A 21024-nucleotide genomic window follows, 5' to 3' on the forward strand; every position below is an offset into this window, starting at 1 on the left:
CTCTGCCAGTAAGCAGGAGACACAAACTGGGGGCTGGTGGTGGCAACCAGGTTCAGGACAAATGAAGGGTTTGTTCTTCCAGGACCAGAGAGAAGGCAGGTGGAAATCCTGGCAATGTGGATGGCTTGTCGAGGCAAGTGGTTTACAGAAACTCAAGGGGAGACAAGTGCCTGTGAGAGGTCTCTGCTGTGTGGTGTAAGCAGATAAACCACAACAAACTTGGGAACACTCTGGGCTGGAAATGGCCACTGCTGGGAAAGTAGTTCCCTTCACACTTGCTTTTCCCTCCTACCTTTGGTATTATTTCATTGAATCATGAGTGACACCAAACAACGCCTGCGAGAGACAAGTCAGGTACTGTCAGAACAGAAAGCACCAACCTTTACTCATTCCAATCTTCACCTGCTTTGCAACTCCTTGCACGCTTTGTTCTGGCTCTTCACACATTTTTCCTTCTTTAGCTCCCACACTCTTCTCTTCTTCAGCAACTGACTGCAGAGAGAGTGGCTTTGTGTTTTTTCCCTTCTGTACATCTTTCCCAACCAGAAAAACAGAACCATAGGAAAGCTGAAGGGACCTCTGGAGGTCATCTAGTCCAAGTCCATGCTCACACAACGCCACCTACCTAGACCCAGCTGCCTAGACTGCATCCAGTTAGTTTTTGGTTATCTCCAAGGATGGTGACTCTGGGATCCCTTGAGAGCCCCAGCTAAAAAGGGCAGAAACAGTTACAAGGAAAAAATGCCAAAACACTCATGAGCTTCACAGCACCTAAAGACAGACATTGACCCCAGGGGTCTACAGATGTGATTGTTTGAGGAGTAACCACTGCTCCACCAAACTACATTAACTGATCCCATACACATCCACACCACCACACAACCCACCCTGAAGGGCAGGGATCTTGTTTCAACCCACATTTGAACGAAGCAGGTGAGGACATGCAGATACAATGGCGTAAGAGTTGGGTTAGCGTCACACTTAACAGATACACACAATCTAATTAGCTGTAGCATTAAACACCTGTGGTTCTCCGTTAAATCCCTCTATTTAGTCCAGCAGAACCAGTGGAATTAAAGAAGCATGGCAGACAAACTGATTCTTACCCATATCCCTTCTCAAACAGTACAGTATAGCCTCACCTTATTACAGATGTGCGTTTTGGAACAGACAGCACAGCCACAGAATACTTCTAGGAAAAGCCAAGCAGTCTAGTCCACACTTGGAAAACAAGTTTTAGAAAAGCTTTAATTTCCCATCCATTTTGAATTTGCAGAAATCATGTACAGTTTACCAAAACACCAATAGACTTGACCAAACCATTTGGCAGGAGTTCTGTTTTTACAATCAATGTCCTCAAACCACTGTAATTAGAGTATAATGACACACTGGTAATTAACTACTAATATTGACAAAGCCGAGTCAGATCAATTGGAACACTCCAGCTGGCTTGAAAGCTGCCTATTTGATTTGTAACATGCACATTACCATCCCCTCACCTGACCCAAATCACCATAACCATGAAAACATTTTGTCAATCTATGGAATTTTATTTGAACAAGTTGATACAAAACCAGTACGGAACATCAAATGAACCAAAACAAGCAGAAACAGACTCAAGCATTGTCAAATAAGGCACATATAAAAAAATCTACACGCGGAATCCAGTGAAACAGACAGTTTATATATATATATTTATATATATATATATATATTTGGAGGTAGAAATAATTACAAAAATACTGACAAGTCTTAAGCAGTAGCAGATTTGTTAAAACAATTACTACTTAGGTCCCCATTTTTAAAAGTGATCTGTAAAAGCTTTATTCAGCATCTGATGTTGGCACATTTGGGCCATTTATGCTTTTAAGCATCAAAAGAATGCTATTGGTGTTAAAAATTTTCAATATCATGAGCAATACAATAAAGAAACTACAAAAAGTTATAAACGTTCATAAAACTCCTGGTCAACAGTAATGTAAGAGTCCTTGGGGTACATTGTCACCTTTCTTCCTTGAAGTTCACAACATATTTACATTTTAGAGACCCATTGAAGCTTTTAATAGTGTGGCTATATCTGCTGGAATGGTTCCTTCTTCTCCTGAGGAATAAAAAACAAGCATTAGTACAGCTTAAAATATTTCACATAAACAGATAAAAGCCTAAGTCCCCCAAACTGTAAAAAAAATCCTCTGCTTGTAGGACTTGGTCACTGATTTCTGGGTCAGACTCAGAGGGCACTTCCTGTCAAATCAAAGAATAATCAGCAAAAATACATCTTTCTAGTTTAACATAAAAAGACCCCAAAAAACAAAAGGCTTGTCTGCATCAAGAATCTCCTTTTTTTCAGAGCAACATCTTGCAGCAGCTTTAATTTACTTAAGTGGACATCATTATGTGCAAGACACCTACCTGATTCTGCTGCAGTCATATCTTGCTCTAACTTCAATTTCTGTTGGCTGATTTTGAGCATGGTTTCTTCAATAGTCCCCTTACTGATGAGCTTTATGACTTGTACTTCTCTGAAAACCACAAAATCGGAAAAAATCATTTTATAGTTCAGACTAGTGCAAAAGGGAAGGATGTTATGTCTTTGCTCAGCTGGCTGGGGTTTAAAGCAAGGATAAGGAAATGAATGAGAGGGCAATACAAAGAGCATCTAGGTTTTTCTCTGGAATAACTGTGCTCTGTATTGCCAGAAAACATGTTTTCTCCTGCACTCCCGGCCACTGCAAATGTCTGACAGGCACAAAAATCTCTGTTAATATAAACAAGTCAAATTCCCCCTAATTCCATGTTAGAGTTGAATACAGTTGAAATTAAACACATTCTATGGTTTCACTCCTTATGATAGGGTGGCACTTAAAAGCTTAGAAGTCTCCTGAAGAGAACAAACAGCTTGGCCAGGCAGTCCCAAAGACTTCAGATCTACCATGGAATAGTTCCCAGCACCAGAAATTTGAGAATTATAGAGAATTTGAGAGTTGTAGTGAACTAGAAAAAGGAGGAGAGTGTAAATAAAGGTTTGTTCTGGCAGCAACATGGACTAAGACAATTACAGTTCCTAGCTCCCACACAACCCAGAGCTGGTTTACACAAGTCTCTGCTTAAAATTTTCAACCATAAATACTGTCCTTTTAGTCTCCTTTGAGAGCTTGCCTCCAAGAAAACCCAAGCATTATAATTAAAAGAAGTCTTACCGTGTCTGACCTACTCGGTGGCACCGGTCTTCTGCTTGCTTATCGTTGTAAGGGTTGCAGTCAATGTCATGAAGGATAACAACATTGGCCGAGGTCAGATTAATGCCCAAGCCACCAGCTTTGGTTGACAGAAGGAATACAAATATACCCATATCTGTATTGAACTCATCTATCAGATGTATCCTGCAGAACATAAGACACCATGAATCAGGCCTTGGAAAAAATACCACACTGGCTCCAGAGCTGAACACAGAAGTTGGGATGATCTTTTGGAAGAGAGGACAGAGGCACTGCACAGCAGCTCCAAGTCCAGATGTTATGCAGCAGGAAAAAGGGTACCAACAGTCCTCTGCAGTGAGCAGAGAAACATACTGAGTGACAGACAGATGGATAGCAAAGAATGAAAAGAGGCTCAGAAAAAGATTTTTGATGATCACAGAACACAAAAGAGCCAGCTGGAGGACGAGGGAAGACTGAAGTACATGAAACAAATGGGGAGGCGGGGGATTAATTTCACTTCATGACTGTCTTCTGTACCAACTGCACATACAAAGGCAGGAACAGACATCAGCTCTACATGGGAAGTAACACCACAGCAAGAATGACAGTTTTTTGAAATGAAGGAAAAAGCATCCAAAAAAATCTTCAAAAATTCTTGAGACAGAAACCAGCATAGCTCAAACACAAGAAAAGCACTGCAACATTTTCAGCTACAGAGACAGGCAGAATGGTTTGTCCTAGAGAAACAAAAGGGTTTATCTGCCTATTGTAAAAGAGATACACTCTACTTGCAAGGAATAGCTACAGCAATTATGGCATGTTGACACGCGAACGAAACACATCAGGAACTGCTGAAGATGGCTGATTTCCATGGCCAAGACTGTAACCCCACCATCTAAACCCCATCTTTCAGCCTTACTCTTCCTAAGGTGATCTGAAATTCAACATTAAACGCCTTCCATAGACAATGTCCAGCAGCCACAGACTTTTATACATTGAAAAACAAAGGTAAAGGTCTGAAGTCACCTCCCCTTCTCCAACACATTCACTTTCTCTCTCTCATTTTTGGCAAGAGTCACATACCGCTCAGAAATCTGCGTTTTTCCATCCAGCCTAATGTATCTGTGTTGCCAGTGTTTTAGGAAAACTTCCAAGATGTCCAGCATCATAGTGAACTGGCTAAACAACACAACTCTGTCACCCTAGAAAAGACAAAGCAAAGCAAAAATGTAAAACATGTCAACTATCAACTACAGAAATTCTTTATCGGTGCAAATATCCGATTTTTACTTTCACTGAATCCATTTTCCAAAATCAAAGACTAAGCTGAAATTCATCAAGTCCGGATTGACTTTCAGTAAAGATTCCATATCCAGTCTTTCTGCTGCATTAACTCACTGTCATTACACTAATATTTTAATTACTTTGTACCTTCGTGACTCAAGCAAATGACATTTCAAATGCATAAATGACCCATTACTCCATCCAGAAACATCAAACTATTTTCATTCAAAACATGAAATATTTCAATTTAATATAGAGAGTAGCCCTGTTTTGTCTGAAATAATCAGATACACAGCACCCACATGTGCAAATTCAGGATACTCTGAAACATTACAGCACATGTTTTTTTGTAAAATAAACCTGCTTGAATCTCAGGGCAGGACTTAAAGCATGGGGCCTCTTCTTACCCTTCCACTAGCCTTTACATTATTCTAACGTAATACAATCTTATTCAATTGCCAAGAGAAGGTCCAAGTCCCTGAGGTGTGAAAATGATGCAAATCCCCATATACTGATAAAGTAGTTAACCTGGGCTGAATATTCTGAAACTTGGAAAACTGGGAAAGTTTATTTCAGCGATCTCTAAAGTGATGAGCATACTCAGGGCTGCACATTAGAAGTTGTAAGTGTTGCTTTGCAAATTACGTTGTAATACTCCACAGCAAAGCAACTGGGTTGCATAGAGAGCTGGCAGATATTAACCAGTTATTTAGAGCCACTCTTTAGTCAGGAAAAAGCTTCAGCCATCTGCAATACCTTCTCTTTAAGGTCGGAGAGAATGCGTTCCAGTGCTCTAAACTTTCCAGAATCCAGGATCTGATCCATGTCTAACGTGAAGTCACTGATGTGAGAATATTGCTTACAAAGCACATGCAGCTCAAAATCTGTCATTACTGTCATATCTTCAAAGATAAGGTCAGGGTTAGCATCACAATGTGTGGGTTCCTATTAGCAAAAATGAAGGGAAATAATGCAATACACAATCTCACCAGAGAACTAAAAACAAAGCCACCACACAGTAACATCCATAATCTCTGAAAAAAAAGTAACACTCCTAGACATGGACAAATGCTAGAGCATGGCTCACGCAAGCAACAGAAGATGAACTCTCAGCTTCACGTTTATAGGAGAGGATAATTACTTCACAGTTTAGCTTTCACAAGCACTTGTACTGCCAAAAACTTAAGAAGGATATGCTCAACCTCCATAGCAATTACCTACTTCCCATCAAGCCCTAAGACCTTTTACCCTTTTATCAGACCTCTTCCCCTGAAGACACATTGCCTAAAAGGGAGGTCCAATCTTTGGGTAGATGGCAGAAGACATGGGAAGCCCAGCCCAAGATGTAGGGTGGGTAGAGGGATGCCATGCCTGGAAGAAAGAGGAAAAAAAAGCCACATCTGGAGAGTATGATGGTATAAGTGGTAACAAAAAGGGACAAAAATCCTTCATAAACCACTGGGTCACTTCTTGCTTCTCCCCAACCTTGTCTGGCTTAATTTTAAAACAAAGCTGAAGACTACTCAAAGCCAGCTCCAACTTTTTTAGAGCACCTGCTGCACACAGATTTTTTTTTTTTTATTTTAGAAAGAAGCAACAATTTTCCCCAAGCTCCTCAGGCATTAACCCCAGACAAATCACAAAAAAAAAAAAAAAAAAAATCCTTATCAGATCAATACTTTTATGCCTTCCCTATTTTAGTTCTGTACAATCTAGATTTCTTGCTACTCAGAAAGCTACTAAACTCAAGTGCCTACCTAAGATTTTTTCCATAAACACTTTGGCTTTAAATTTTGGGGTGGAGGGAAGAGGTGCTAAGGGGGAGCTAATGAAAAGGAGATGACTCCAGACCCACAACTGTTCTCTCCGTTCTAATGATACAAAAATCAGCTTTAAATACATACAGGGATTGATTAGAGCACTGGATAGATGAAGAGGAATAAAAAGTAGCAACAATGAATTAAGTTTGGCAAAGACACACTTTTCACCAGAAGTCTGACAAGAAAACAAACAAACAAAGAAACAAGTTTGCATTAGAAATTCTGAGAAATGAAGGATCGCTTCTGAATCTCATCCTCTTACCTTGAGCATAAGTGTGGACATTGTCCTGAGTTTGTCATTCGTGTAATACTGACGATGCAAAAGAGGGTGATTGGCCATTTTTCTAAGTTGCATCATTGCATTTCCCATATCAGAATTTTTCTCTGTAAACAAAGAAGGAGTCTTCGTACTACTACTGAAAATAACTATCTCTCAGCAGAGCTTTATTTGCAAGAACTCAGTTTGAAAATTCACCTATTACCTGAACTTCAGAAAAATTCATAGAAGGGATATAGACAGTGTATGAGCATTAGACATTTCTACAAAGCAAAGACTTTGTAGTCACATTCAACACGTCTCAGCATGAAAAAAATCCACAAAAAGGAAACGCAGCCCTTACATACCATTACTGTTAATAGTTTTCTTGAGCTTGTTTAAGAGAGCAAAGTACAGTTGTTCCTGTTTCTCAGACATGGCACAAAGTTCAATGAGATCTTTTTTGGGAGGTAGTTGTTTAAGGACCTGACAAAAAAAAAGATACCAGATAAAACCTGTACTGTTGTGAATCATCAGTAATTCTGCACCATCTCACAGCTGTTAAGACACTCTGTTCATTCTCCTCATCCCAGCTCCTTTCACTGCTTGCAACTTCACTAACTCGGTTAGCAATTCAACTCCCATCTCGACTTGGATTATACATCAACCTCCCCACCAAGTAATATGGTCTGCACACCCCAGAACTGCATGAAATAATATTATATGCAATGCCTGGAATCTACTCCCCTGCTAATCAGAGTTACCCTCTTCAGACCACTGAAGTCTGCAAGCACCCATTAACGTTTTTTTAAGATCAGTAAGTAATTTCACCTCATATTATACTCAAAGATTGGTCTCAAATATTATCAGGCTTTTTGATAACACAAACCCATCATTTTAAAGATAAAATGTTACCTCATCTTTTACTCTTCTCAAGATGAATGGTTTTATTATCTGCTTTGCATGTGCAATTCTCTCCTTCTCATATATGCTTTGTTCTTCAGCACTCTTCTAAGGAAAACATTGAAAGAATTTAATTCAAGTGTTAAGCTTTCAGCTGCAACACCACCACCTTAATTTCTCTAACTTGAAAACCCCAGCCAAAACAGACATATTTGACCTGACCATTAGTATTCCAAGATATCCTGTTACAAGATATTTTAATTTAGATGGTTTATTCAATTATTTCATTTTCTAGATTTTCAAAGTCACATTACCTGTTTCCATAAGATACCAATAAAACAGAAGTTATGCAGCAACAGCAATCTTCCAGCAAAAAGAAAAGAAGTTATTTTCAATAAGAGAATTCACAATACTCACTGTTTTTGAGGAGAACATCCTTCGAATTTCACTTGTGCTACTGCTGAACATATGAGGCATGACAAAGTTCAAGAGGGACATCAATTCCAACAAATTATTTTGAACCGGAGTCCCTGTTAGCAGCAAGCGATTCTTGGCCTGTTTGTCCAAAGTGGAAAGAGCAGCGAGAAACATTCATCAAACAGACTAAAAACTATTATTGGCAAAAAAACCACAGCTATGGAGAAGTGAGAAAATAAGCTTAGTTTAAATTATAACTATTTAAACTGATTATATATTTGGAACTCATGGAGTAATTTCCCTGTTAAGTGAACAAAACTGTTTACAGAACTGTGGGTAACTGTGCACCAATTTAAGATAATTAAAAAAAACATTCCTGGATCTATTAGGCTTTTTCTCGATTGTTCTGTCTGGGCTTTGTTTTGGTTGTTGTTGTTGAGGTTTTTTTTGTTGTTTGGGCTTTTTTCTTCCTCTTAATGACTGTTAGTTGTTGCACCCATATCAAGTTCTCTAATGTCATACAGTACTTATGCACAAGTTTTGAATTTCAAGTACAAGCAGGTTTCATTGCTTAAAGATCAGCTCTTTAAAAATGCTTTTGATGAAAAATTTTGAAAAATAAGTTTCAGTAAGTGATCTTAAGTTTATTATTATTGTATGAATACTACAGTGCTAGATCATAATATTCAGAGAAAGAGCTGTACTCAAATCTTTTGCAAGAGTCTGCTGACTCAGGCTGCAAGCCACAAGATAAAGTATTTTCCAGCCAGCTCTTCTCGCAGAGCTCTATTAGAGCAGGTCCTGAAATACTACAATGGTTCAGCACAAGTAACCAAAAAAAGTAGCATCTTTAAAATCTTTACTACTACGGGATATAACTGGGAATCTGCTGAACACTGAAACTCAAGCACTACCATCATTGAAATGATGCTGCAGGAAATTTATTACATTTCTTTGGGAGCTTATCTCCCTGCAAGAGTTCACAGTGCAGGAGCCACTCCTTAGACCACACCAACACTTAAATCCACTTGCATACTGCAGTTTCTCTAAAATTATATGTATATGAACTTTACAGTTAATATTCTATTTTCCCCCTGCTTGTAACTACAAAACAGAAAACCCAGGAGCTGTCCCCTCTAACCCAGCAGAACCAAAACCTCTTACATTAATTGTCATGAGGTGCTGGTAGCGGACAGAGCTCATGTTCTTGAGCATATGACCTTCATCAAAAATTGCATAGTTAAGCTTCAGCCTGCGGAACAGTCCTCGATCATCTGAGCTGCTGATTGCAGAGTTGTACCTGTCAGCGACAAATATCACTTGCATTTAGTCCCTCTCTGAAAATGAATGTACTGTTACTGTAATCAAATTAAATTCTCTAATATTGTTAAGAGTTATGGAGAGAGTGCATGAGGGGCAGTAAAACTGCCTGGTTTACTTGACTGAAGTAACCAACCATAACACAGTTTATTACTGGCAAATGATTACAGTTTACTTGATGAGCGAATGCTCTCAGTAACACTTTCTAAAAATCTGCTAAAGCCTATTACAATGTAATATTATCTATACATGCTGACAGACACATATCTGTAACACCTATGACACAGTATCTCTCACACAATAATAAAACCCTAGTTAACTATTACCTGAAATCCAACTCCTAGAACTGTCTGGTTTCTTGTACCACTAGAGGTCAGCAGGACCTCACTAAAACACTGTAGTTTTTTTTACTGTACTTACGTAGTCACAATCACATTGAAATCAACAACTTTATTATGAATGTCCACCCTGAGATGTTTCCTGTCTTCTTGGGATCCTTCAGAAGGACAAAACATAAAATGAGTAAAATTACATATATTTATATACATGCAACAATTAAAGATGCACTCATCAATAAATCTGTGTACTAAAACAACTGTCTTAAAACAACACTTTCATGAGCAATTCAGCTTTTCTTAGACTGACCGCACAAGCAATTGTATTACTGGATTCATTTCTTAAATGGATTCCTCACCATAATAAAAAAGGACATTCAGTTCAGGACACCACAGATGAACTTCTCTTATCCAGTTATCTGTAAGACAACATTAAAACAAAACCCAAGTCATTTATACTTTATTATGTCTTAAAGTTTCACACCTCAGCATTAAACCAAACATCTGATTTCAATGCAAATCCCTTTAAATTCTCCTGAAGGTTAAGAAACACTCTGTCTTTAAACTGGAAAACCGATAATATGTAAGAAACTGAACCAACCCCAACTGGGCTTTTGCTAACTCTTAACCAGCTTGCACTTTAAACCCCTAAAGAAACAGGTCTTGCACACTCTGTAACCACCTGTGAAATAAATACAATGTTTAACTTTGCAACTCGATTTCCTCCCTAGACAGTTAATTCCTCAGAAAGCACATCACTTCATCTGCCAGTACTTGCCTCCAGAAGTATGTCATCAGGAGAGACGGTGCCTCTGGGAGCAGGCAGGGGAGCCTGACAAGCCGGGTGTGCAGCTCCAGGTGCGCAGCAGCACAGTGGCCACAGGCAACATTACTGTGCTCAAGGGGAAGCTGCTTGACAGCCAACACAACTGCTGACCCCCAACCGCAGCAGAAGGGAGACCCTGCTAAATGCCACTTGGGAATGGGCTGGACCCAAATCAGGGCTGAGGAGACGCCTCCAGAAAAGCGTCAGGAAAGCTGCCAGTAGACTGCACTGCCCAGGCATTGGCAACCAGCCACTACAGTTCGGACTCTAAGACTGACTTCAGGAAAAGCACCTTCGTTCACATACTTAGTACACCTCAGGTTTTATGTAATATATGCATTATTAAGAGTTGTTTTTAAAAAGGGAGCTCCAGTGGCGTTTGAAAGCACACTAAAAATGGAGATTTCAAACTTAAGTTGAACAACTGGAAACTTTTCTGATGTGTCAAGAGAAATTTCTGAAGCCCAAGTAAGTATTTTATATTAAAAGCAGCATTTACTTTCTAAATTCAACTTGTTACTTTCTCCTTTCATTCAAAAATATCCAAATTTAGCTCCATCAAGAACCATTTTCTACTCAACTTCATCAACTTTGCTGACATTTCATTCCACCATACTCTTCCTACTTTCAACTGAGGCCATAAAACAATGAGAACACACAACTAGAAGACAGACAGCCTCATCATTTTGGGATTTTCATCTGCTTTGACAGATGCTGCGCAGTAAAGAGGAAAAAAGACAGTGAATGTTTAAAATGTCATGTAACCTAACCCTAAGCACAGCCTGAAGACTAGGAAGTTCAGCCAACATTCAGTAAGTAAAGAGATTACTTGGCTACACAAGTTCAAACTGTAACAAGCAGCTTTATTTTTTTCGAAGCATACAGATCATCTAAAAAAGTTCCATGCTAAATCTAATTAATTCAGAACAAGCATGCCTGCAGTATGGTCTGCATTCCAATTCAGATCACCTAAGGAGTTGAGTACCACCATAAAAAAAACAAGTTTTCCTTCATTAAATTATATTTGCTTTACAGTATGTCCATGATTGGTCTGGGGTTTTTTTCTAACAAAAATATTTTTGAAGCCTGTAACTTACCTAACGTTGAAGCTGGCACAACTATCAAATGGGGACCTCTATTGCCCTCTTGGTAGAGATAAGCCAGAAATGCAATAGCTTGAATTGTTTTTCCTAAGCCCTAAGAGAAAACAAATCCATTTACACAATCTGTAGGACATAAAAGTGTTTTGTACACATAAGACAGCTACAGTGTAGTGAAGGCCCAATAAATATTAAAACTTTGATATGAAAATTTGTTCTGTTTAGCTAATTTTAGAGAAGACAATTCCTTCTTAAGTAGAACCTCAGTCAAACTTCATTATCATTTCAGCTCAATATTTGAACAAGGATTCATCTTTTCCATTTATGAAGTTTTTCATTTTAGTTCAATATCATCCCTCAAATCATGGTCAAAAATGTACCTTCCTGAACCAATGGTGCACAAAAATGATTACTTGGAAACTAAACATTTATTTCCATTTGAGCCAGTTGTACAAAGGATATTCCAGCTATTTCTGAAGTAGAATTTAATATGCAAATCAGATTTAAGATAAGCCTACATTTCCACCAACACTCACTCTTCCTGTTTTCTACATCATGAATTTAAAAATTTCGTGTATCTACCACAGAACACACACATTCTTACTAACATGAAACATAGAGAAGTTGAGAAACACTGCCTAACTCATAGCAAGGCAAACCAATGCTTTCATTCATGGTTCATGAGAAGATGAACAGCAGCCAGGATTAAAACAACAGACCACAAATTCAGCAGCTGCATCACTAAGATTTTTCTGTTGTACAACTATGGGTGGTGTCAGCACTCAACAAAACCTCAAACCCATAAGCTTGTCTCTCTCTTAGCTCAAAGTTGATGGGGAGTGTCATGAAAAGAGATGGTGGAAATGCTGGTTCTGGAGAAGCACTGAATGTTTCTACCCATTTAATTTTTCCTGTATTATTATCTGCCTGTTTTGAAACTGATGGAGAAATGGAGAAAACAGGTGCTCACTACACTAAATGCTGGACAAGTAGAATGAATTTTATTTTGGGGCCAGGAGCTGTTAAAATCCATGGTTTGAAAACAACCTGTTGTGGTAGAAACTGGCTCCACTGCATCAGAAGACACCATGTGACTTGTAATTGTCAGTGTCCACAAATTTTAGGCTACTTTTGATTTTCAAATGGAAAGAAGGAGTTCAGCAGCTTCTAAGATCTTGGAGAACTATTTGCAATTTAAAATTACTTATAATCTGCTTTAGGTTTCTAGGCAAGGATTTAACAAAGTCTTTTTTGCAAAATTTTAATCATTCTTAAATAAGCCGTTTGACACTCACCATTTCATCAGCCAAGATGCCATTCAATCCGTGTTTATACAGCAGTGCTAACCAATTCAAACCAATCTTCTGATATGGCTTCAGTTTCAAACTGTTAAAAATAGTCAAGCTTATTACCACCTTTTATTTGTTTCTCCATGAAACACAACTTTACACTTATGGTAATCACCGAATGGCAAGTTTAACATTGCCTTTATTTTAATGCCCTCCAGATCTCCTTGTGTAATGAAAACCACAAACTTTATTAATCAGTCACCTGTACACAAACTGAGTTGCTTGCATCTTCATAGACCTAAAATGATCAAAGTGAGTAACATAAGAAATACTTTTCTTCTACAATCAGTGATACACAACCAGATAAAAGCAGCTACAGAATCACTCTTTTTTAAAATACACCATGAATTAAGTGGCATTTTGCAGCTGCATTCCTAATTTTGCTCTGTTGTACAATTACTGTTTGTGTCAGCACCAAAGAAAAACCCAAATCTAAACATACAACGCACAAAGCACACTCAACAGCGTGTCACCCAGTCCAGCACTTTTTCCAAAGAAGAAATATCACTGACGTTCTTCCTTCAAAGACTTCTTGCTTCCTCCCAGGTTTTATTCTCACATACATGAGAATCCTTTTGCTGTTTACTTGTAACAACATCCAACTCTAATTCAAGCTGCTACTTTGGCCAATCCCACTACAAGCCTATGCTTCCTAACCCTTAGGATAATGCCCTCCACCATATCCATATCCATATCTATTTCCATTCCTCCTAAGCTCTCTCTTTACTCCTAATATCTATTTGGAGAACCTTTCCAATTTTGAAATAAATCCTCGCCCACAACACATCCCTGCTGCTACTCCCACTGGATACAGAGTTTCAGATTACTTTGCACATCTGAACTTCCTGACCAAGGTCTTTCATCCAGCTGATAAACCTTCCCAGTTTGCTCAGATTTGTTCCAATTTAGCATCTTTGAAATCTAATCCCATTTGAAATCTGTCCCCTGTTACAGAAGCAGGTTTGTTTGGACTTTTATTTGAAATAAGTTGACAACTCATGATTCCATTGCTTAAGGTTGGCTGTTACATTCACCAGAAACTGCAGGAAATAAAACACTGTTATAATTTATGTTCTTATCCTGCTCACCAGCTTTCCTGATACACTTAAAAAATCTGTTAGATTCTCGCAAGTGTTGCACATCACTGTTTAGCTCACTGAGAGCTAAATATGAAAAATCTGCAACTCTACTTTCAGAAACTACATTTTTGAAAATCCCAGTCTTCAAGTACACCTCATTGTCCAACACCCTTATAAAGCATAAAAATGAGAGATACCTGCGATTCAGAATGGAGGGTTGCTCTATGTTCCATCCACATCCTCCATCTCCAGTAATCCTGGTTACCTGTTTTGTCAGTTTATTGGAAATGTCTTCACATTTATTCATGAGCTTTAGAACCACATCCCTCTCCTTCAGCAGTATCTTGCAGTTCCACACTATATCTTCTGACAAACCAGTAGTCTTTGTCATTTTTGTAAACTGCAAAATGATTAAAAAAAATTCTGTGAGTAGTGGTAATAGCAGCAAAGGTGCTGCAGTGAAAATCCACAGCTGCTGCAGGCAGTAATTCAAGTAGGAGACAGCAACAGCATTTCCATCTTCTCTCAAAACTTCAAATACTCCTTACACCTGGCCCACTGCAAACTGTGTGAATCCACACTGAAGGTCATCACTGCAGCTCCCCACAGTGCAAGAGATAAATTCTCTGAAGAGTTTCTAATGTAAAATGCAGGCACTTTAAACTCAAAATCCTCAACAGGAGGCAACATACAGTGCAAAGCCAGCTTTGAAGGCCAGGCACACTAACAGAACAAAACCCCAAAAGGAAGGAAAAAAAAGCACTCATTCTCATTAAGATGCCCTTTTAAACAAACCCTATTAGATACTAAAGATGTAGGACGCAAGCATAACGTAGGCATCAAGGCAAACAAATGAACCTATAACGAAGGTTACTACATTTCACTATGGGTCTGTCTGGGGCTCAGCATTACTTGGTTCCAGTTCTAACTCCACCACAAAGGGCACATTCAAACTAGACTTAGGCATATGAAAAAAAGAAAAAAAAAAAAAAAAAAAAAAAAAAAAGAAAAAAAAAAAAGAAGGATAAGAAGTTTCCCAAAACTACACCAGGTTTTCTGTGGCCACCAAGTACTGACAGGACAGAGAAGCCTTACTTCTACCACTTGCTTCCTCAAGTCCACACTAGTTACTTTGTATTTCCTTCCTCTAAACTTCAGATCTTCATCTCAGTATGAATATTCTACATGTCTGAGCCAAGCAGCCTGAAGCTGTGTCAAAACAGGCCCTTCAGGCCCATCAATTTCTCCTGAATTCCATGTAGTGCCATCTGCAGAAAGTGTAAAACCTACCACTAAATATGTTTCTGGGGTAATATTTATAATGACAGTATTTTCACAAGTAGTTATCCCTATTTCACTGTAAAGAACAGATACCTTTTTTTGTTTATTAATGGATTTAAAGAATTGAAGAATACAAGATGCTTTGGATTTGCCATTCTTATATTAAAACAGAGGTAATTTTCACACAGAGTTTTCTGAATTTTAGATCAGGGAGCTGTTAAAATTTACCACAAGACTCCATATGCATATATCCTCCAAGAATTCCTTCCATAAAAAAGGAGTCATATGATCCAGTTATTATGTGTTAAGCAACTCACCAATTTTGCCACATTGCAGAGTAAAGGCAAGTTTTGTTACGGTGAAGAGTGTAACCGGATTGAATTTACAATAAAATAAAATTTTAAAAACAGCTTTCATTAGAAAAATATTGAAAAAATAAATGGAGTGAGGCAATTACAGTTGGGGGATATGTTTGTTTTGTTTCTGTTTTTTCCATTTTAAACAAACCCCAGAAAGTTTACCAACACTCATAGGTTAGACCAGGCTAAAATGCACATGTCAACACCTGCAAAGTTTTCTAAATAGACACCTCTATTTAGAAATAAAAAAGAACACAAGTTTTTAATAGGTGTCTACAAAAATTCAAAATTTGTTTTGATGCCTAAAGCTTTGGTTGGCATGAATAAAAATCCTGTAATCCATAAGTAAAGGTGTGGAGAATTGAGCCATCTGTTATTAAAAGAAATGGTATTGTTTCATGTCAGCACATTAACATCAACGTCCAAGTTGCAACAAGAAATACTTCAGCCACTGGTTTGCATGTGAAACACAGGGTGTTACCCTGCTCAGAACACAAAGCAGATCCACGGGTGGCCTTTGCTTTCTAGAGGTTCTGACACCCTCCCAAGTTCACCTTTTTTCAAATGAGGCCCAAAAATGTGAGACCATCACGGAAACTGAACCCATGAGCTTCCACGGCACACCTGGAATTGCCACACCAGCATACTCTGCTTGGGCTTACTTCACACCACTTGCAAGATGATCTAGGCTCTCACTTTAATGCCTAAGGGTGAAAGGCTCAGCCTCAATCAACAAACTCCAGTCGCACTGTTAAGCAGTTTTCCTTTTCTAACCTGATGCATTTGCTGCTTCCCTTCAGCTGGCTTTGGTGCAAGGCGGTTGTGGAGTTTGGGTTTTGTGGCAGTTTGTACATGCGCAGCCAAACAAAATGAGATGACAAAAAAGCTGGAGCTTGAGTCTGTATCTCCTAGCTCATATACTGCTGCAGTGTACAGAATATGATGGAGAAATACATCCACCACTGACAGCTCAGTTCTCCCATTCCCCCAGAAGTGATGTGCTATGTCAGCATTTCTATGTAACACTTTCCATCAGCTTTACTTGTGTGTATTCTGTAAGAATTTCTACAGACATTGTTTAAACCACAGTATTTAAATGCTAAACAAGACAGCTTATTTTGTGACAGAGTAATACTGTGAATGACAAAAATGAGAGGATACAGCAAGTCTCACAGAGATACATATATTTTTACACTAAAAGGAAATTGAAATAGGTAACAGTTATACACCTTAAAAATAAGAAGCTGAACAGCATTAAACCCTCTCCAGTTCCTCTCCAGCTTTTACCAGAGCCAGCAGGAAATTGCATTGGGCACACACAACAAGCCAAGGAACAGACCACCACCCCAGACCCCAACACCCCAGCTGAGCTCCTCTGGGAGCCAGTCTTGGCTCTGCCTTCATTCCTTGGCACACACTGAACCCTGTTGGAACCCTGGGTTCTGAGAATTTCAGCCTTTCAGTGCTGAGAGGCAGTGATCCTCAGAAACACACTGTATTCGATCCAAAACCCTGGGAAAAGCTTCCTAAATTGTGTGATAACAACGAGGCTGTTGCTGTGTAATTTAAAGTTATATCACTGGGTGAAATATGTAGAAATGTAGAAAATTAGGTTTAGAGGATATAGGTAATAATAGGTTGCAATATGGAGGATTTTGGGTGTGGATTTGTGTCTTCTTCTTTCTCTTTCTTCTTCATAAATCTAGGGATTATGGTATTGGTTCAGAAGTTCCGCACCACAGGACATGAGAAGTTAGTAATTGGATTGTAAGTAAAAACATATTACTTAGCATTTCATAATTGGTTAATTTAGACTTCAAAAAACCTTGGAAGTGAGAACTCATGGCCATTTTCCACCCTGCCAACTAAGAGGCACACACTGTGCAGCTGTATTACTGATAAGATACAATAAACAACTAAGTCTGAACAAGAATTCTTGATCTCCTGCATTTAAATTCGAACTCTGAGTAAAAGAACTCGAAATACAAAAACAGAGAAAACCAATAAACCCATGCAGGTACTGCCCTTACATGACTGTGCTCTCAGCCTCTCTGCTGAGAAATGGTGCTGAGTGCTGCAGTTTCCAACACTGGTCAATGCCACAGTTTGGAAAACAGAGCACTGTTAAAATATAATTAAGCACCAACAAGATTTTAGAGGAGTGAGGACGGGGCGAAAGGCAATTGGTGCCCAGAAGTTCTTCCACCAAGGAAAGAAACCATGCTGTCTGCTGGCCCACAATGTGTGCCAGTGGGGCATCACCGGGACCTCAAAGCAAACAGGAGAGAGAGGTGAAAAGCCAACACAGGGGATTGAGGGGGGACCTCACTGCAGTTACAAGTTCCTCATAAGGGGAACTGGAGAGGCAGACACTGATCTCTTCTCTGTGGTGACCAAGGACAGGACCTGAAGGAATGGCCTGAAGCTGTGTCAGAGGAGGTTTAGGTTCGGTATCAGGAAAAGGTTCTTCACCCAGAAGGTGACTGGGCACTGGAATAGGAGCCTCATGGAAGTGGTCACAGTACCAAGCCTGACAGAATTCAAGAAGCACTTGGACAATGCTCTCAGGCACACGGTTCATGGGGCTGTCCTGTGCCGGGCTACAGGAGTTGGGCTTTGATACCCTTGTGGGTTCCTTCCAACTCAGAATTTCTAATACTCTGTGAAAAGACCCACCAGGAGAGGAGGTCTCTCTTAACAGCTGTTGGTTTACTACCTCATGTCTGTCTAGAGGAGGTATAGAGCATAAAGCCAGCACAGAGCAGGCCTGCACTGAGAGAGAAAAACATGGCTGTGCCTCTTGCACAAGATCTATGTAACATAAGACAGCAGACCTAGACAATGGGAGGTGAACTTTTCTCTCCACCCTGTCCTGCAGCTTGGTCTGATCCTTTGCTTCACCTTCCCCTCCACAGATGACGACACTCTTGGAGCTCATTCCTGCCTCTCCTCCTGGATGTCACAGCCATGCTTTTCTGCTGACCATCCTTTAGTATGTCTACCACTCATCTGCTCCTCCTGTGTTCTAATGCCCAATTCCCAGCAGTGCAGGGCTGCCCCTCATGATCTCCCATCTGCCCATCACACCTCCTCTTATATCTCAGCTCCGTGCTTGGGCTTTGCAGAAGCACCTGGGCCCACCCTTCCAAAGCCTCTGCCTCAGGAAGCAGTGTGCAGTTTTAGGTTGTGAATATGACAAGCACTGAGAGAGGTGCTCTCAGAAAACACATCCCAATTTCTTTTGTTACCTACTACTTTCCCTATGCACACGACGTACTCTGGAGAGAGGGCACCAGTCCTTGCACAGTGCACACCTTGCTCACTTCTCCAAGGAGACAGACACATAAAGCCTCAAGGACATATCCAAGTACTCTTTATGCAAGTTGGTGCTTGAGAGGAGGTTCTCCCAGCCAGTCGTGTCCAGCACTGAAGACTGGATAAAACTACCCTCCTGGAAAATGTACTTAATCTACAGTGTAGGCACTTCTAAACTGCCATATAAATTAATCTTTGTGAGCAAGGACAATTTCAGCTCTCTCCATTTATTTTGAGAGCCACGTCTGCTGAATTATTTTCGATGTATTTTAAACATTCCTAGATCAAGTTAAACATTTGTCTGAAATATCTACTCCAAAGAATAAGTATTTCCAAGTGTTCTTATTAACCTTATGAGCTTATGAAATTAATTTAAATCCTCTTGGAAACAAAATAGCTTAGTCCGACTTAAAAAGATTGTCTAGAATAAAAAAAAAGGCATTCTCATTTGTGTTTTCCTGGAAAAAAACAGTCAATTTACAAAACAGCAGGCTTTAGTTTTAATCTCAGGCTTAGAGTCTTAATATCTTCCTCAATTCTAATAATGAACAAGTGGTAACAACTTGTAGTGCTTTACATTGTGTTACACAAGATACCATTACAGTAAAAAGAGACCTTAAAACTAAGCCAATTTCTTTAATGCTGTAACTGAATCAGCTCTCTCCATTATTCTAACCACTCTTATTAATTGGTAGGAGAAACACTGGATTACTGAGCTACTGGATCTTTATAAACAATTAAAGCCACACTGATACAAAACATCTGCTAAAATCTGCTGCAAATCACTTCTATTCTGGGCAAGTATTCACAATACTACATGAACATGTGGCTGCTGACAGCAGCAATCTTCATGAAAGACAAATTTTGAATTCAAACAGGCCCATGCAGCTTTTTTTCAACTGTAAAATATTTTACACAGAGAAGAGCAGAAGAGCCCTGTAGCAAATACTTCTGCAAAGAATTAAGCTCAGGCAAAATCCAACAAGTTTAGAAAGGAATAGCTGCACGACAGATGTTCTGTGAGACGCCAAAGGCTTGGGGCAAAACGGATTTCTTTTGCAGCATACCTGTACCTTGTATTTTTTTGAAGTATCGTCCTCTTGTCTCGCCCCCCCCCACCTTGCAACAAAACAAAGATCATTTTGTTTTCCTTAAAATTCTTTTTTGTATCCCTTACTGTTTTGTGGTAAAATATTTCACACACAGGATAATAAATGTTATTGTTTTACACATACTGAAGAAGTTCTTGCATATGTCAGTGGCGGGGGGGGGGGGGTGTTTCAGAATGCACACTGATGAAAAAAACCACCAATTACTTTGTAAAAAGGCCTATGCACAGTTACTGCTCTAAAATCCAAAGCACTAATAAATTAAATCAAGACAATCTGCTGTAGTGCACTTCAAATTTCTTACCAGCACATTGCTCTTAGCAGGTTTGATGTCTTGCAGTTAACTGAAACTGTATGAATGTGAAGTCTACAAAAAAGCCGTGGTAAACATCTGAAAGTAACAACGCAGCGACAGTAGATAATGTACTTACCCACAGATATCCTTGTCCCTTCTGTGGTGGATTGTGGCTTAGCCTTCTGCTGCTTTACCTTTCATTAACAAAAACACAGCAGCTCACTCCACTAAAAATGGCTGCATTGCTTAGCTAGCAAAACCATGCTAGACACTAAGCTGCAGTAGAATAAAGGCACAAAAGAAGAAGAAAAAAAAAAGAAAACGACCATTTCTTGCCTGAAACTGAAAATATCCATGCTGGCTTCTTCAATCATGGAGCTATCCTGGAAGCTGCTGCTGCTACACAAGCGTCTGCAGTAAAGGTCCTGCCACGTTCTGCCCTCCTGCATGTGTTTTCAGCTACAAGAGCTCAGAACAGGCTAGCAAACACCTCCTTCTTAAGTGAAAGCTCCAATTTCTCCTTCTGCTGTGAAATCAACCAACTTTCTATGCTTACAGAGTGAGTGACAGTAATGTCAGCCAATCAGCTTGAGTTTTCCAGAAAAATCACCCCTTAATTCATTCAAAATCAGGTCATATGACACTATTTGAAATGCTATTGGCTTAGGAGGAACATAGCATTTTAGCCTAATGAGGATAAGGCCACCCATCTAAGCCTCTCTAGGCTGAAGCCACCTTGACTCTAGGCAGGCTGGGGATAGGAAAGGAAGAATGCA

The 21024-nt window shown here is 39.4% G+C and overlaps 1 protein-coding gene across 3 annotated transcripts in view; it reads right to left on the bottom strand.

Annotated features, from left to right (window-relative positions):
* Positions 1 to 1529: 1529 nt before the first annotated feature.
* The window catches only part of SMARCAD1 (SWI/SNF-related, matrix-associated actin-dependent regulator of chromatin, subfamily a, containing DEAD/H box 1), a 41797-nt gene continuing 22302 nt past the window's right edge, over positions 1530 to 21024 (bottom strand). Inside the window, exons 1-16 of one of the 3 annotated variants that reach the window (XM_032108873.1) lie at positions 20385 to 20772; positions 14087 to 14289; positions 12757 to 12847; positions 11459 to 11558; positions 9895 to 9954; positions 9621 to 9696; positions 9045 to 9180; positions 7881 to 8018; positions 7476 to 7571; positions 6929 to 7046; positions 6567 to 6688; positions 5241 to 5429; positions 4284 to 4402; positions 3201 to 3383; positions 2413 to 2522; positions 1530 to 2101 (exon numbers count right to left, since the gene is read on the bottom strand). In XM_032108873.1, the coding sequence (XP_031964764.1) occupies positions 2040 to 2101; positions 2413 to 2522; positions 3201 to 3383; positions 4284 to 4402; positions 5241 to 5429; positions 6567 to 6688; positions 6929 to 7046; positions 7476 to 7571; positions 7881 to 8018; positions 9045 to 9180; positions 9621 to 9696; positions 9895 to 9954; positions 11459 to 11558; positions 12757 to 12847; positions 14087 to 14280 (1794 nt within the window). In that variant the 5' untranslated portion in view covers positions 14281 to 14289; positions 20385 to 20772 and the 3' untranslated portion in view covers positions 1530 to 2039. Of the gene's footprint in view, positions 2102 to 2412; positions 2523 to 3200; positions 3384 to 4283; positions 4403 to 5240; positions 5430 to 6566; positions 6689 to 6928; positions 7047 to 7475; positions 7572 to 7880; positions 8019 to 9044; positions 9181 to 9620; positions 9697 to 9894; positions 9955 to 11458; positions 11559 to 12756; positions 12848 to 14086; positions 14290 to 20384; positions 20773 to 21024 lie in introns of those variants that run through there. The other 2 variants (XM_032108871.1, XM_032108872.1) reach the window with 2 other exon arrangements.

Source organism: Corvus moneduloides, chromosome 5 (assembly GCF_009650955.1).
Source record: "Corvus moneduloides isolate bCorMon1 chromosome 5, bCorMon1.pri, whole genome shotgun sequence".
Lineage (NCBI taxonomy): Eukaryota > Metazoa > Chordata > Aves > Passeriformes > Corvidae > Corvus > Corvus moneduloides.